Source organism: Hippopotamus amphibius, chromosome 11 (assembly GCF_030028045.1).
Source record: "Hippopotamus amphibius kiboko isolate mHipAmp2 chromosome 11, mHipAmp2.hap2, whole genome shotgun sequence".
NCBI lineage: Eukaryota > Metazoa > Chordata > Mammalia > Artiodactyla > Hippopotamidae > Hippopotamus > Hippopotamus amphibius.
The window spans coordinates 19,806,541-19,823,513 of NC_080196.1; the positions used below are offsets into that span (position 1 = coordinate 19,806,541).

Sequence of the window (16,973 nt, forward strand, 5' to 3'; positions counted from 1 at the left end):
CGAGAAGCGTTGAGATAAGACTATATTCTGTTAACTCAACACGGGAGGCATGTTGTGGCCTTTAGTGGTCAGAATTCTTAATAAATACTGTGGCCACATCATTGGTGAGTCAGGCGCCCAAGGAAATGTTTAAATTTTAATGTTTTATACTTTCTTTACAACAGGGAATGTGGTTTTCACTAATGAGCTGTTTATTTTTTATCACTGTTTTCATTGATGAATAGCTGCCTTTTGGTAGAAAGATGAGAAATGCTGGAGAGTTTTTTCCATGTGCTTTGGATTTGATAAACTGACTCCAAGTGACAAAATTCTTACGGTTTAATTTGTTCAAGACTTATACTAATGATCTTTGAGCGCCATCTAGTGTCTATTTAAAACAATGAGAACAAAAATCCTTAGTATTTAAAATTGGAACCAGTCAGGGGTGTTCTATCAGAACTGTAAAATAATGAGAACATGTTTTGGAAGTTAGTTTTAGAATATTCCCCCCTAAAATTCCATGACTGTGTTCCCTATAAATTTAGCAACATAAGCACCAGAAGGGAATATACTATGAGATACACACACGCAGTCTTCACTTTCCCCTGGAGGAATTCTCTTTACACTACTCACTTTTAATATATGTGTTTAAAGAGAAAGAACCGTGAAAGTGAAAGTATAGCATTATTTAACAAAGGAGGGTAACAGGTATTGAAAGCTTAGGGGTCACATCTCTTCTTCTGGGGCTACCTCGTCAGTGGCCTGCACTCAGAGACAATTGATGTTAGGTTATTTCATCCTCATTCCACACAGTCATTTTGGGGATTTATAACTACCTCAGAAAGCCTAGAAGGAAAAAGCGGAAACAACTCTCAGGATTATATTTTAAATGCAGGCAAATGAGGCACCCAGGGCATAAAATTTAAGGAGGCCCTTACTCTTAGATGCCAGCCCTGCACTTGCATGAGCCTAAAAAGGCAGTTTCTCCTTAAATTTGTGCCCTGAGTGCCTTAACTCCTCTTCATCCTGGTCCTGTTTAAATACTCCACTTTATCATTTTTGTCTGAGCTTGGATACCCACGTCCCTGCCTTCTAAGACGCTATAAAGGCTAGCTCAGGCACTATGCATTTGAGAACCAGTTAGGCCAGCTTCCAGACAGCTCCTGCTTGGGGGTTGGGGGGATGGGGACTAAAGCCCCCCTGCTGGTTTGGGCTGGCAGCTCGTGGCTAGTCCCTGGCCCTGCAGACAAGCGTCCAGGCTCGGGAGGCTCCACGTGCTGCCCCGGCACAGGGCTTCCCTTCCTTGGGATCACTTTTCCATAATGATGTCAGATAACGTGCCCATTCTCACTGCAGTACTTGTGTACACACTTCCTCTGAGACCTGCTCTGCAACCCCCACTAGTGAAAGTGGAACTTTTATAGTCTCGCTGAGAAATTTCTTAGCACTTCTGCTATGCTCCCCACTCCCTCCTGACACAGCTGACTGTAAATGAGATCTCAACTGTGTTTCAATCTCTCCTGTATCATCCGAAACAATTTAAAGCTCGGAATGGCAGCAGGCATTTGCTTTTTAGGTTTGTCTTAGTTGAGCAGGAGTGTACAGGCTGAAGCTCAGACTGTCTTGGGAATCGTCATGCCTCTTGGTCTACCCACCCACCTCATTTTTGTTTTTTTCAGATGGCAGGTAGATGTGGGTCATCTCTGCCAACAGCGTTCTTAGGTATCATTGAGCAAACACTACACTTTTCATGTTTTTTGTATCTAAATGCCACACTCTTATGTGGACTTTCTGCCCCATAAAGCAGAGGCTGATTCCTCACTTCATCTGTTTCAGATCCTGCCCTAAGACAACTCCATCTCACCTTCCTTGTCTTTGCCATCAGAAACTCCTCCCACCTGCAGATTTGTAAAAAATTCAGACCTATTTATATTTACCTCTTAAATGATAGATCTGTGTCTTGGGCTTCTGCCTCAGTGGCAAGGAAGACCCTGCCCATTTCAGGCCCCTTTCTACCTGTTTTGTACACTGGGGTTGGGAAGGTTTCCACGGCTTTTAAATCAGTGGAACCCAACCCGGAGAGGGTCCTGGAAACTTAGCGTATCGGTGATCCCATCACGTGAGCATCACGGGCTGCAGACCCTGCACAGGTGTTCACCCAGAAAAGCCGGAGGTGGCACCGCGCCCACTAGCTCCCCCTGGCCCCGCCCCTCTCATCTGTCGGAAGCATCCTGAGGGATTGGCTGCACTTTGGGCCCTAGAGCCCTGACTGTAAACACAGAACAGTGCGTCTCTCTCATGGTTTTGTCCGCAGCAGAGCCTCAGGGAGACGGGGAGGTCAGACACAGTCAGTCTAATGGCAGTAGAGTTAAGGAGCCATGATATGTTGCCAGGTATTCTCTCCTTTGTTCTTTTTCTTATACTTTAAATAACTATGCGCTTTTGGGGTGGGGTGCTTGAATTTTTTTTAGAAACTTGGGAATGATGCCATCTCCCAGGATTCTTCCAGCCTGGCCTTGAGCAGTACAGAACGGTTGGATGGAGGTGGGGCAGGTAAGTCAGGCCATTGCCATCATCCCTTTAGGAAAAACACGTACCTTCTGAGTCCATGCGTCAAACATGATTGACAGAAGGAAAACAGATGGAGAGCAAGGATGGGCCTCAGTGTTACATGTTCTCAGCTTTCACCTAAAAAACCACATCCCTTCACCTGCCCCACATCTCCCACCATAATAGCCTGGCACCTGGGCAGGGCACCTTTCCCTGTTTCCCAAAGGGAAGAGATTTCATTGAGAAGAACTCTGAAACTGTGGGCATTTGGGGAGGGGAAAAAGGGGGGGGGCATGACTGATGAATTAATTTATTTGTTATTGAAGTATAATTGATATACAACACTGTTGTCAGTTCCAGGTGCACACCACAGTGATTTGATATTTCTGTTACAAAGTAATCACCATGATAAGTACCATCTGTCACTGTACAAAGTTATTACGATATTACCGACTGTATTCCCCGTGCTGTATGTTTCATCCCTGTGACTCATTTATTTTGTGGCTGGAAGTTTGTACCTCTTAATATCCCTCACCTAATCTCACTCATCCCTCTACCCACTTCTCTAGAATCCACCTGCTTGTTTTCTGTATCTGTGAGAGTCTGTTTCTCTTTTGCTGTTGTCTTCAAAAATAAGCCATACATGTATATGGGAGGAGGCCCTTTTAATGGACGTGAGGGGATGCTCTTTTCATTCAGCTTGAATATCCATGAATATCCAATTTCCTTTGTCCCTCTTGAGTTTTTAGGTGTAGTAAGAGAGTAAGATACTTTAGATGCAAAGTGGAGGGTAACTTGTAAATTGAGCAGAAATTACCTCATTTTGCTGTTTGACATTCTTGTGTTTGGCTTCAGCATCTTCATAAGGTAAGAGTTGGACTATAACTCATATTCAACCGGCTTATCTTTGCCTGTTGACTGGATAATTAAGGCAGCAGAAGGGATGGAGGTGGGCAGGAGATGATGCCCCAGGAGGAGCGCTCACTAAACGTGAGGTTAGGGCATCAGCACGGCCCTCCTCTCCCAGCACCTGCAGCCAGACCCCTGACTGACTGTCATCCAGAACTGGGGCGCCTGTAGTTGGTTCTACCTGGGCTTGTGCCAGATCTAAGGAAGATCTGACTGCTTCAGATGCACTGAGGCCTGCTCTTCCCCCTCTACGCTCGTATGGGTACGTACGCTATTCCCTGAGAGGCTTGTCATCTCTGGAAGAGTCTGGTGATCGCAAGAGCACCATCAATTTCACCGCTTTTCTACCAAGAATTTTCGTCTTCCACTAGCGTGTTTTCATTCACATGTTCCTGTTCTAAAATATCTTTGATGACAGATAGAGAAAACAAACTAGTAGCTAGTAGGAAGAGGGGTGGGAGGAGGAGCAAGATTAGGGAAGGGGATTAAGAGGTACAGACCACTAGGTACAAAATAAATAAGGTACAAAGCTGTAATGTACAGCCCAGGGAATACAGCCAATATTTTATAATAATGTTATGGAGTATAATCTATAAAAGTATCGAGTCACTGTGTTGTACACATGAAACTAATATTGTAAGTCAACCGTACTTCAAGTAAATAAATAAAATATCTGATGAGAAATGACAAGAAACTATTATAGCAGTTTGCACCAGACTTCTACCTTCAAAGGATTGGTTTCTTTCACCTTTGATTTTTACAGTAACGTGTACTTTTTGTACCCATTTTCATTTTAGTGCCTAAAGTGCATCCAGAGAACCGCTTTGGTTTGGGAACACCAGAAAAGAACCCCAAAGCAGAGTTCAAGGTGGAGGCGGGCTCCCGGTCCCGGAGCTTTTCCAGCAGGCCCACCAGCCCGAAGCCCCTCCTGCAGTCCCCCAAACCCAGCGTGTCGGCACGGCCCACCATCCCGCAGAAACCGAAAACCGCCTCGCGGCCTGGTAAGGGTTTTGCTGGTCAGGAAGTGACACCATGACCAGGTGGCTTCCCAGGGCGGCAGCTCTGGGCCTCCACAGATGCTTTCCCGGGCAGCTGGCGGGCGGGGGGGTGTCTGCAGGAGGGGACCATGAGAAACCTGCCGAAGTGACAAAGGCTGAAGGGTTCCTTCATTCAGCACCGAGGTCACCCACTCAGGGAATTGTCCTTGCGCTCAGGGTTATGGGTCGGAGGCAGGATGATGGGTCGGAGGCAGGATGGATAAAGCAGGCTTGTGTAGTCCTGACCCCTTGGCAGTGCTCATGTAGCTTTCTGAAAGCTTTCCGACCCTTCAGGAGGCCGCAGTTTAAGGATGAGGGCCACAAATAGGGAAAGCATAAATTGCTTTGTTTTTAATCCCATAATCCTGTGAAATACTTAGGGTTTAGAACAGGGCTTGGCAAACTACGGGCCTGTTTTTGTAAATACATGTCACAGGCACACAGCTCCACCATCTGTATATACACACCTACCCACCCACATACACACCAAACTGAGAATTACCTTGCTGGTGATAGGGCAGAGAAAGGAGTGCAACTCAGTCGGTCCTTTCAATTAGACTGAAATAGGACAGCTTTTAGAATGAAGAGATGAGAGTTCTAGCCCTAGCTATTTTGCCATCTTTTTAGCTTAGCAGGTCATTCAATCTCTAGTGTACAGTGCTCACCACAGGCCTTTCTGGTTCTCAGAATCCGTGATTCTACGTTATTTTTACTGATCTCGGTATGTGTATGTAGGTATGTGCACCTCCACTCCTGAAAGCACAAATATGTTATATACATATGATAACCCCTTTACTGGGTATGACAACAGGTAAAGGCAGTGGGTTACGATGATCACATATTTTAAGAAAACCATGCAGCCTTTGTGTTTGAGGCAGAAAGCATGTTAGGTTCACTTACAGTTTAATTTTCAAATACCAGTTCATTGAAACTCTTAAGTTTTAATTGCTTTTAAAAAATTTATTAGTCGTTCGTATTTAAAGATTAACTCCATTTATACTTTAGGAATCCAGTTTGTGGGACAGTTTGATTCATGTCTTTGTGTCTCCATAGAGGACATCCCAGACTCTCCATCCAGCCCGGGTTCCCCTAAAGTCGCTCTTCTTCCACCTGTCCTGAAAAAAGTTCCTTCGGACAAGGAGAGAGATGGCCAGGGCAGCCCACAGCCCAGTCCCAGGACATTTTCCCGGGAAGGTAAGACATTTTTTTTCTCTGTGTTAGCTCTCTCCAAGGAGAGTCATTTCAAGGGAAAGGAATTAATCTTGGACTCAATTTATATCTTAGAGTTTGTCAGCATCCCTTGGATTAAATTTTGGAACCAGTGCAATTCTTTGTTCAGAAACTTGATTCAATATTGTTGGTGATACTGGGTCTTAAAGAAGGACCGTATACAAGGAATAAAAGCGTAATGGAGACACTCTGCCCAAAGGTCTTTGTAATAATAATCTCTAGATGCTCCTCAACTGACTCCCAGTGTATTAGAAGTGCACAACATTGTTTTGTGACTCATTTGGTGGCCCTGTAGGCTTCTAGTTCCTATCATTTTTCAGAAGAGCTCCCCCTGGTGGTCAGTTGCTGTCGCTGTGGTTCAGGAGCCGCTCACATAGGCCTGGGAGACCCTGTGGCTCGTTAGCTCACTTGGTCGTGAGGTCAGATGATCCTTATTCTCAGAAGTGTGCCACCTGCATGGACGCTCTTGGGGCCTCATAGTACCAGTTTGTTCCTTCTAATTTGCTTGGGTGGGAGCAGAGCCAGATAACCCTGGGACTTGAATGCTGCCTCCTAGAATCAGATCAAATATCGTTATCTGTGGAGGCAAGGTGTGTTTGGGGTGACTTCCAGCCCCACCAGGTCTTTCCCCTACTTGTCCCACTCTGTTCAATGCGCAGTTGCCTTTGGGGTTCTGTCCTTCATAAAGTGTAATGTCATTGCCCTCTTTAAGCCCCACCTATAAAGAAATTCTAGAGCCATCGTCACCTGTGTCCAGATAGCTCTCAGGGTGGTTTGGGGTTGCTTGGTTTTATTTTAGGGTGTTTGATGCTTTAGAATTCTTTCACCACTCTGATTCTGACATCTTCTTACCTTGGCCCATTTTCTTTTATTAATGGTGGTCTCAGGTTGAAGATAATCGGAAGTGTTTCTGAGTCCTGTCTTTGTTCATTAGGAGATGCTTTCTCATCTCCATTCTGCAGATTTTTTTGGTGGGTACAAGCTTCACTCACCTATTGGCTATAAGCTAAAAAGGTGGGTTTTTTGAGCAAAGCGGATAAACCACTTCTGTCAGAGAAACTAAAGCCATGAGTGACGGCTGACACCTGTCGTCATTTCACACAGGCTAATCAATAAATACAGGGCGCAGTATTACAGCCACAGCCTTCGGAAGCCTCGGTGTCCAAAGAGGAAACTTTGGTGGTGCCGAGTCCGAGTGACCAGAGCGAGCAAGCGCCCCTGACCTGCCTGCTCGCGCCACACAGCCCCCATCCTACCTTCATTTCCTCTTGTTTCTGCAACTGCTGACTTTGCATCTTTACCTATAAAGAAGCTTTGAAAAATGTCTGAAAGAATTTTGTTGGAGAGAAACGGGGGAGGTGTGGAGGGGTGGTAGGGGTAAATAGGAATGCTCGTCAAAAAGCCATTGGAAATATGCAAAGATTGGAAAGGGCAGAAGGTTGAAACAGAAATAATTGTTTAACACTTTTGAAAAATGATGTTTTCTAAGATGCCTGCCTATATGATTAAAATATGGCCTAGAGTCATCCATCAGCCTCATGAGTAAGAGCGTGTACCATGGAGCCTCTAGAGTTAGTGAAGTGGGTGAAATACTGGATGCCACTGGTGTGTCCGTTGCTGCTTTGAAAATTTTGGGTGGCTCTTTCCCCGGGAACTTAGGAATGAATGAGTTGCTTCTCAAAACATCTGAGAGCTTCATGGGCAAATGTTTGATCCCCTTCCTCACTCCCCCAATAGCAAATACTGTGGGTGGTTCTCACCCCCCATCTTTCCTGCTAAAGACTGTAGAGCTACGGAAACCAATGTTCCCCTCTGGGATCCAGGATAAGTTAATCACTGAGATCATTCTGATGCTGTCTTTGCTTGATATTGAAATTGGACTGAAAATAGACATGAGGTCTGAGAAGAGTTTGTAAATGTCTGAGGTGGTAATGTTTTGACTTCAGTTTATTTTTCAGCTTGTCCACTAAGCTGGCCCAGGAATGAGAGCCGCTTGCGAGCCCTCTCTTTCTCTTTAGAAAATGTTCCTGCTGTGCTCATTCCTATTTTCTTGTACATTATTCACGCTGGTTACTTCATTTCCTTGTTCTGTGCCTCCCTTTGGACTAGCGTGCCCAACTCATTTCTGAAACAGGTAAATGGCTGTGATTCTTCTGGATTATTCCATAGTGAATGTGACTTTCGTTAATCCATCTTGGAATCGAAATGGTAATGCAGGGGCCTTTTTATTAGTATCTTTTGGGGGCAGACTCGGAGCTCACCTCATTTTGCACGACATTTCCATAATGTTGGCTGTTGAATTCTGTAGATAATGATGTTATCTGTTCAGGACCAACACTGGAGGTTCCTTGAATCTTAAGTGGGGTGGGTAAGCTGATATTTAAGTTTTAATACTAATATTTTTTAATATTAATGTCAACACATTGATGTATTTGCTACTACAAAGGGTAAAATGAATCCCTTTTCCTCAGTGGTGCAAAGAGGAGATTATTACAAAAGGCATTCAGATCATGACAGTGGCAAGCCTTCCAGTAGAGGGAAAAGACCTTCAAAACTGTACTCCACCATTGCAGAAGAGGAAGTGAATGCAATTGGGCACAGGAAGTCACAGCCAACAAATGGTTAGAGTCTTCAATTATCATCCCTCACTGTCCCAAAGCTTATGAACTGGCACTAACAAAAACAGACTTTAATTGAGTAACCTCTATCCTGGGACTGGGTCAGGGATTATTCATAAATATTTTTTTCCTAAATGGCAACAGGATGGTCCTTCTCTTGGGGGCAAAAAGTATTGATTTTAAAATCTAAAATTAGAAATTCTTACAAGGCGGATCAAGTTACTTTGGAGTATGGTGACTTGTCCTTTCAAATTTTTGTGATTGTGGAGGTTTATTTTTATATTTGGGGGTCATTTCTCCTATTCTCTTCCTTTCTCCCTTTACTCTTCTCTTAGATTTAAACTGGGATGGGGTCAGAAATGCTTAGCGTAACACAGTTTATACCTTTAGAGAATGTTGGTCTAACACTTTACCTTACACTCTGTTAAGAAAGGATGCACAGGATCTTTTAGCAGACATTTTATGACCCGTTAATTAGAAAGGAAAAGTGCCAATTAACTTTTCAACCTCTAGGAACAATCTATGCTATTTTACAGCAGTTACTCAATGACTTCTGTCTGCCATTTGGCACTGTAGTAAATTCTGTAAAGTTCTGTTCAGGTGAGTACAGCCCCAGGAGAGCAAAAGGAGACATTTTAAATCAGCTTTTGTCTTCAGTGGGAAATTTTAGAAAAAGCACTGCTGATTCAGAGAGAAAATGGCTTTTCTATGACTAAGTATTCATCATCTCCCTGGTTAATAACTTTTTATAAATATGACTTAAAGTCTTTTAAAGGAAATTTTAGTAAAATATTCTGATGTATGAAATTTCCTTCAGGGACTTTTTCCTTTGGAATAAGGCTTTTTTTTCTTCCTGTAAAACTTTATCAGAGAACATATGATTGCCTTGGCTCCAGGGATAAAGTACCCGTGGCCCCGCAGTCTAACCCTAACTCCACATCCCTCACTGCCTCCTAGGAAAGCACCGCAGAGGGCAGGGCAATGGACGTGACCTTATAATAGGAATAATTTCCCTTTACTGCAAAAGGCTAAACCATTCTCTAACTTTAGCACTTTATTATTGATGATAAACTCTTATGACCCACCTTAAAGCTTAATAGCCCAAAGAGTTATGATTTCTCAAGTAGGAAGTTGTCTCTGACCACTTTCCTTGACAGATTTAAGAACAAAAACAACAAAGAAAGCATCTACCAACCCCCCACCAGCCACAGCATTTGGAATCAGCCTTCTTGGCCGATACTGTTGGACGAGCCACGTGCTGTGACTTGCCTGGTGGCCTGCCACACACTAGCCAGATGACACGGTGGAGTTAAGGACATGGCCCACCATGTGAATCGAAGTCTGTAGTCTGCCAGATAGGGATAGAACATTCTGTTTGGGCCAGGTAGCACCTGCCCTAAAGCAAACCAACCAACTCGGTCTTTCACTTTTAAAGTATTTGCTGTGTGGCAGTTGTGTTCATAGACACACGATGACAATAACTCTTCTCCCTGCAAGAGATTTTCTCTGATACTTTCAAGAAAATCCGTTATCTTCAAGTCACAGAAAAATTACATACATGAACACCTAAGACACTTATTTTCTGAAGAGAGAATTCTTAAGAGTATATTAAATAAAAAGCTCTGTCTCTATATAATGCCTCTCTTGATAAGGACACTTAAGGTTACATAGCTGTTTCTAGATTTTGGAAATTTACACTGGAACTACTGTATCAGTTGACTTGCAGCACTTGTTATTAACAAAGCACCTGTGATGCAATGTCAAGCTCCTTCTTCAAGAGACCACTAGAGCACTTTACACAATACACAGACGAAGAGCCCACCCACCAGTACCACTGAGGCTTTGAGTTAGGGTAAAAATAAGGTGAAGCCAGAGCTAAGCCAAGTCCTAGAAAGGCAAAAAATTCTGTCTCTGATTTTTTTCATGACCTCTTTGGCTTAAAATTTTCATTGTGATGGGCTGTGTCAAATTTTGATGGAATTAAATAGGACCATCTTGATTTGCTTTCCAGCCTCAATTTCTTGAACTATGGTCAGGAACCAAAAATGTAATTTTTACAGGAGCTTCAATTAAAGTAATTTTATGTGTACTATTTTAATCTTGTTTTGTTAGTGCCGATTCCCAGCACTTGTCTTTACCCTGAGAACTGCGTAGCAGTCTGCTTTCTGAATAGTTCCCGGTTTACAAATAGCATTTAGCAGAGCAACTCAACCACGGTGTGTACTTCTCCTTAAGTGTTTTAAGAGCAGCTTTGTTTATGCTAAAATAGCTTTCTTATTTTTCTAAATCACATATCTGTGAAACAAACAGAGGCTATTGTTCTCAAAGCATGCTGCCTATTTTTATCATGATTATTATGTTTTAACTGTGTGGCTGTCTTAATATTGATTTGACAGGTAAAATGCTTACTTTCTTTTCCTGAAAGTATTTGTAACTGCATCTTTTGAATTTCATATCATTTCCTCTCTACGTTTAATTATGAGCTGTGATGTTTTCATTAGAGTATGTCCTATTTTCTTGAAGAAAATAGTCGGTTTTGGCTTTGTATACATTGTAATGTAGCCTGTTTGTACAGGCCATCTTCTTCTGAGGTTTCTTTTATATTTATCACTTGCTTCTTCCATAATTCAACCTATAGGCAACAAATACTTGGCTGTGACAGTCTGTAAGCCTGTGCTCTGCTCCCCATTTTCACCAGATCTGGGTTCTACTACCCCATGTGAATTCTTCAAAAGAAATGTAATGGTTGGTTGGACCTTTTGGCACTTACCAGAAAGTATTAAAAAACCAGGGCCGACTGCTGAATATTATTTTAAGGTTATCATCATATTTTCCTCCTGGGAAATATGGATGTCGGTAAAGCTTAAAATGGAGAAAAGCTCAAATTTTTATATGAATCTCTCATTCTGAATTTATATGCATATTTCAGAAGCTTTAAAATTAGCATATGTATGTATTTGCATATATACATGTAAAATCAGATCATCTTCAAGAATGACATTTGAGCCTCTCTGGGCCAGTTATCACCACTGTAGACAGGATATGAATATACATGGAGTGTTTGTGTTGAATAAATTGCCTGTTTACTTACTCAAGTATGTGTTATAATTTTAATGGTACCTGGAATGGTAATAAATATGTGTACAGACACATATATAGAGATGCTCCAGCACTTTAGTGTATGAATTCTTGCATTAAAGACGTGTAGTAGGACAATCTAATTTTTTTTGTACACTGTATAAAGTCAAGCATTAAATCAGGCTAAGAGAAGGTTCCTCTGAATTAGTAAAAAGTCTGAATTCAGAAATATTGAACCTACTTCAATATAATGGTAATTAACATCCTAATTACATGCAATCAAGTAATGCTGCCTGAAGGCTGGAAAACAAACTTAATGAAGAACATCCCCCCTTCAAAGTTGTTTGCACTAGTGATCTGGACGGATAGTGAGTGCTTTGGCTTCCAAATTCAAACAAATTAGCTGTGCAGCTGGTTCCTTGATCTCACCATGCCTTGGTTTTCCTATCCTAGAAAGGGGCCTACCTATGATACCAGGAAAATGTCAGCCTGGTACTAGACTCACTGTCACACTCACAATTGGTAGAGTTAAATCAATGGAAGTGAATAGTTTTAGAATGAATTTTTAAATAATGTCACTGCCATAGTGAACTGCTTTGACCTCCAGAAAGAGCATATCATTATTCCTCAGTGACTATGTCAGACAAATTAAAATTTTTGCTTTCATGGTCGGTATCAGGTCAGGTCTATGTCACCAACTCAGAAACCAGCCTGTTAACTTGGCCCCCGCCCCGCCCCCCCTCCCCCATATCCCTGGAGGACTCAGAAGCTAGTGTCACTTTGATGGAGGCTGAAGGACAGTCTTACTTTTTGCGGTAAGATTCTTGTGTTGGATTTCTCTCAATTTCAGTTAGTCCTGGTCCAGGGTTCTTGGTTTTTATCTGTGACAGAAACATATTTGATTGTGTGAATTTCTCCATTTTTAGATGGTACTCTGATATCTTATCATATATAACATGAATTGGAACTGAGATTGTGAGGAAGCCTAAAATATTGGGAAGGATGAAAAGCTTTTTTAATCTAAGAAAGAAGCTAGTATGTTTGCTCTGAAGACAAATGAGCAATGTATCAACATACTTTTTCCTTTCTTAGAACTTGTAGTGTTGGAAATTCATTTTTGAGTAAGACAGTTTTAAAAGAACGAATAAAATTTTCTAGCAGATTTCACTAGTAATGCTCTACTTTGAAGTTAGATTATTGCACAATATTTCTAGATGAAAATATAAATCTTCTCTACTAACTCCTGTTCATAGTACACACAGACGTTGAGAACTTAAATACTTTTGAATATTATTGAATACTATCAAATTGGCTTTGTGATAAAGGAAAAACTATTTATAGAAAATTATTTAACTTTCTTCCAAAACTTGGTAAAAAATAAAAATCAGTATGTAACATTTATGCATTCATTGCTTCTCCCTTCCATCTGAGAATTTGCTCAAAGCTGTTGGGTAAAAAGTCAAAATTTTTTTTAAAATTACTTTTATGATGAGATTTGAAAGTTTATCCTTTTCAGAATTTTGAGTAATTTCAATTTAATGTAATTAACTAAAATTTAAATTTTTATTGTCTAGAGATCAGAATCTGGCCCTGACAGCAGGATTGGCAAGAGAAGTACTTTATTATGTTTGCATTTTGACTATTAGGTTTCATGAGCTTTCACTTCCTGAAACAATATTCTTTAGCAAATTAAATATTTCCAGGACTATGTTCCTGGTTGGATCATTTTAAACTTCTGAGTAGTGAGGTGGCTGTACTCTTTCAAGCCACACAAAGTGCATGAGTTTGGTATTTTAGCTTAAAGTGGTGTCTCTACAATAGACTTGGTGAATAATGTTTAATAAGCTTTAACAGCCAGGCTGGAGTGTGGCATCTGAACCTTTCCCATAGTAGCAGTGAAGCTATGATCTAGTTGGAAAGAACATGGGCTTTGGAGAAAGATTTGGTTTAAATCCTGATTCTGAGTTTTACAGAACCTACCTGGTAATTGTGGAAGAATAGCAATGATAAAACACAGTGCCTGGCAGGACACAGCACAAAGGCTCAGTCTGGCGACTGTTCTCTCATTGTTGCTTTGCAGAGACGTAGTGGATTCTCCATATTTATATGTGATCAGGCAACAAAAAACGGCAGTTCTTTTACCTGGAGGCTGGTTCCTAGAGGATTGAATATAGGCAGTATTAATTCAGTTCTACAAGGTTTTATTCCTTTCCTAGAGAGAGAAACTGAGGTTCTCTGAGACACAGAAAGGCCTGACAAAGATTGCTGGGGCCTCTCCTTATAGCCCATCCCCGAAGCAGGGGTGGCCAACCCTTAATGATCTGTAGAAGGCATCGGACGGAGTATGTGTCCAGCTGTGCTGCCTCTGGGCTCTGTTTCCTATGCTCTGTGCTGCATGAGGGGGCAGCTATGACTGAGGAGGTCACCTGGGGCACAGCGGCTTCCAGGTGGTCCTCCTCCTTGGCCGCTCCCACCCCCACCCTTACCTCCTGGGGCCCTCGCCCTGAGATGGTCAACCACATCTATGAGAGGCTCACCCTCTCATAGACTGGGTTTTTATGTTTTCTGTTTTGTTGGTTTGTTTCTGTCTAGAGTCTTGAAACATACTTGGCAAGTTGTTTCTGCGAAACTTCATCCCGAACCCTCCCACTCTTCAGGGCCCCTGCATCTCACCCCATTACTGCTCAGGCCACTGGCATCTCCTTGTTCATCAGCTATAATGACTTCCTGCCCTTTTTGTTTCAGTGTCCAGGAGAAGCTGGGGCCAGCAGGCCCAGGAGTGTCCAGAACAAAAGCAGTGGTCCTCCACTAAAGATGGCCAGCAAGGCAGCAAATCCAGCGACTCTGGGGAAGAAGCAGAAAAAGAGTTTATTTTTGTGTAACGGTCACCCAAGTGGAAGTCTTACCAGGCGGGGTGCTTTTTTTGTAGGCCATCAGAGAGGAACCAAGGGCAACACCGCTTCCTACTTCCTAAGCGTTCTTCTCTCGGTGCTTTTTTCTTTCTCCAATTCCCCCCCCCCCCCCCCGCCCCAAAACCGAAACAGATCCATTTCTCAGTAATCGAAGCACATGTTTGATCTTCTCCCAACCCTTGGCATTTGATTTCTATGCATATGCCTTCAACGAATGCCAGCAATCATCCCATGGGCCCTACTTGAATTTCTCTGAGGCAGCTACAGTTTGCCCTGTCAGATGAGTTTTGGGAGGTAAACGAAGTAACTGGACACACACAAGTAACACCATCCAGCTGACTGTGGGGTACTGCTGCACATACCTTTGTCAAATCTGCACTTGATGTAACAGAGCAATTTATTCTTGATGTGTGCAGTTGCACACTGTAATTATATTAACAGAGCACACTAATAATTTGTATAAGTTATATCTATTCGATCTTGGGTATGGTTTTTACATTCTCCCATGGGGAACTTCTTCCTTCCCGACGTGGAGTTGTACATTTAAACTCGGTCCGGTGACCTTTGGGTTACCATCAACAAGCGAGTTAAGAACCAAGTGAAAGGCCCATGGCTGATTCCACCACCTGCCCAGATTAATGTATATAGTTGATTGGAATGAGGTTTTATCAATATTCATGTTTTTTGAAGGCCTTTAATTTCTGTCTGCATATTAGCTTTTAATGTGTGATTAAGAGAGAATACTTTGACACCTGTAAAAAATCAAAATACTACTTTTTAAGACATTTCACAAATATTCACTTACATTACAGGCTGAAGGTATTTTATTCATATGTATATTTATACCAATAAAATGATTTTACAAGTGTAATTCTGCCTTTCTCCAGTGAATTTAGTGAGGATTGGCTTGTGGTAATGAACTTGGTTTTCAGAAAATCCACAACAATCACAGTTCCCAGATAATCAAAAACCTATTACATTCCAAATAAATACAGCTTGCTAATTCCATGGCCTGCTCTCACTTTTGGGGAAAAAGATGAAATTCGTCGAAAGGTTATAGTGTCCAAGAGAGCCCACTCAGAGAGGCCAGATGATGGGGGCCAGAGTCTCTCTGAAAATCCCTAGATACTGAGATGAACAGGAGTACTGTTGGGAGGGCCTGGCAATCTTCACCTAAGTTACAGACCATGGTTTTCCTATTGGTGCCGTGTGCAAGCCCTAAAATAAGAATCAGGCTATCAGGCTGCCCTGGTGGTGCAGTGGTTAAGAATCCGCCTGCCAATGCCGGCGACACGGGTCTGATCCCTGGGCTGGGAAGATCCCACATGCCACGGAGCAACTAAACCCGTGTGCCACAACTACTGAGCCTGCACGCTAGAGCCCACAAGCCACAACTATTGAGCCCATGCGCCTACAGCCCATGCTCTACAACAAGAGAAGACATAGCAATGAGAAGCCCATGCACTGCAACGAAGAGTATCCTCCACTCTCCGCAACTAGAGAAAGCCCACACACAGTAACAAAGACCCAATGCAGCCAAAAAGTGAAAAAAGAAAGAAAAAAAAAAAGTCGGGCTATCAGTAATTCACACCCCATCTCAGATATACCAAACAGGGGCCAAAAAATCCAGAAATCACCTTCTTTTGAGGATGCATCTGTTGTATGGCTAGATTGGGCAGGCTGACTTTCCAAATTAGGTTCCCCTTAGTCTGACATTGATTGGTCTGGGTCTACCTTGCAGAGGCCATTCGCCAGCAATCGGGCAGGGATGTGTCAGGTGTTGGAAAGAAGTCAAACTGCAATTAAAATATGGCCACTGAAAAGCCAGGAAGAGGATAACTGATACCTGGTTAATTAGGACAGGAATATCTACCTGTGGTAGAAAAGATGTTCTCATGCCTTTGACCCTGCCCTGTACTGGCTCATTTCCCCATGTGATCCAGCTGCTGCTTTTCACAATCCACTTTCACACTCTCCATTGCAAAACAGCATTTCCAGAGAAAAGTTTGCAAACTGGAAGTGAAAAGAAGGATTCTTCTTCTTTGCAAAAGAAAATAACAGAAAATCTCATAAGGCAGGACATCCCTGATTTTTCAAAGAAGTTGTACCTGTTCTCAATCTCAAGTGTGCAAATCGTAAATTGAAATGGCCTTAAAAAGAGCTAGATTGAAAGCACTGCCCAAGTGTGGCCCTGCAGTAGAAACCATGTGGCATTCATTCTCACCCTGTCCCTCTTTTATTCTTCAGAGCCAGAACATTAACTACTAACACCTTCTATATCTTGTTGAAGGAGCCCAGTGGGAGGTCTTGGTAGAAGGCTGTAGATTATGAGGCTGACCCTTATTTCCACTCTATAAGGTGCTAAGGAAATAGAGGTTTCAGACCCTCAGAGTTGTCACTGCTGTGTTTGGGGTCCTGCTGTTCCTAAGGTACACGGGTCAACTAGAAACCTGCATTCCTGACTCTCACTTCTTTAGCCCAGAACCCAACCCCTTGGCCAAACTGCTGAAGACCACAGTAGGGAGACAAAGTAGGGGAGACAAAGGAAAATGGAATGATGAACAGTGTCTTTTTTTCTTCTCTTGCATTTTGATTTTTCATTTGTCTCTCCTAAGTGTTGACTAGACAAAGCAGAAACATAAAATCCATGCTACAGTCTC

At 42.4% G+C, this 16,973-nt stretch overlaps 1 protein-coding gene across 5 annotated transcripts in view; it reads left to right on the plus strand.

The window, feature by feature from the left end:
- The window catches only part of CARMIL1 (capping protein regulator and myosin 1 linker 1), a 303,069-nt gene extending 287,873 nt beyond the window's left edge, over positions 1-15,196 (plus strand). For 3 of the 5 annotated variants that reach the window (XM_057699574.1, XM_057699573.1, XM_057699569.1), the window contains 5 exons: positions 2,451-2,532; positions 4,236-4,439; positions 5,529-5,669; positions 8,177-8,326; positions 14,147-15,195. In XM_057699574.1, the coding sequence (XP_057555557.1) occupies positions 2,451-2,532; positions 4,236-4,439; positions 5,529-5,669; positions 8,177-8,326; positions 14,147-14,283 (714 nt within the window). In that variant the 3' untranslated portion in view covers positions 14,284-15,195. Of the gene's footprint in view, positions 1-2,450; positions 2,533-4,235; positions 4,440-5,528; positions 5,670-8,176; positions 8,327-14,146 lie in introns of all 5 variants that reach the window. The other 2 variants (XM_057699570.1, XM_057699572.1) reach the window with 2 other exon arrangements.
- Positions 15,197-16,973: the final 1,777 nt, after the last annotated feature.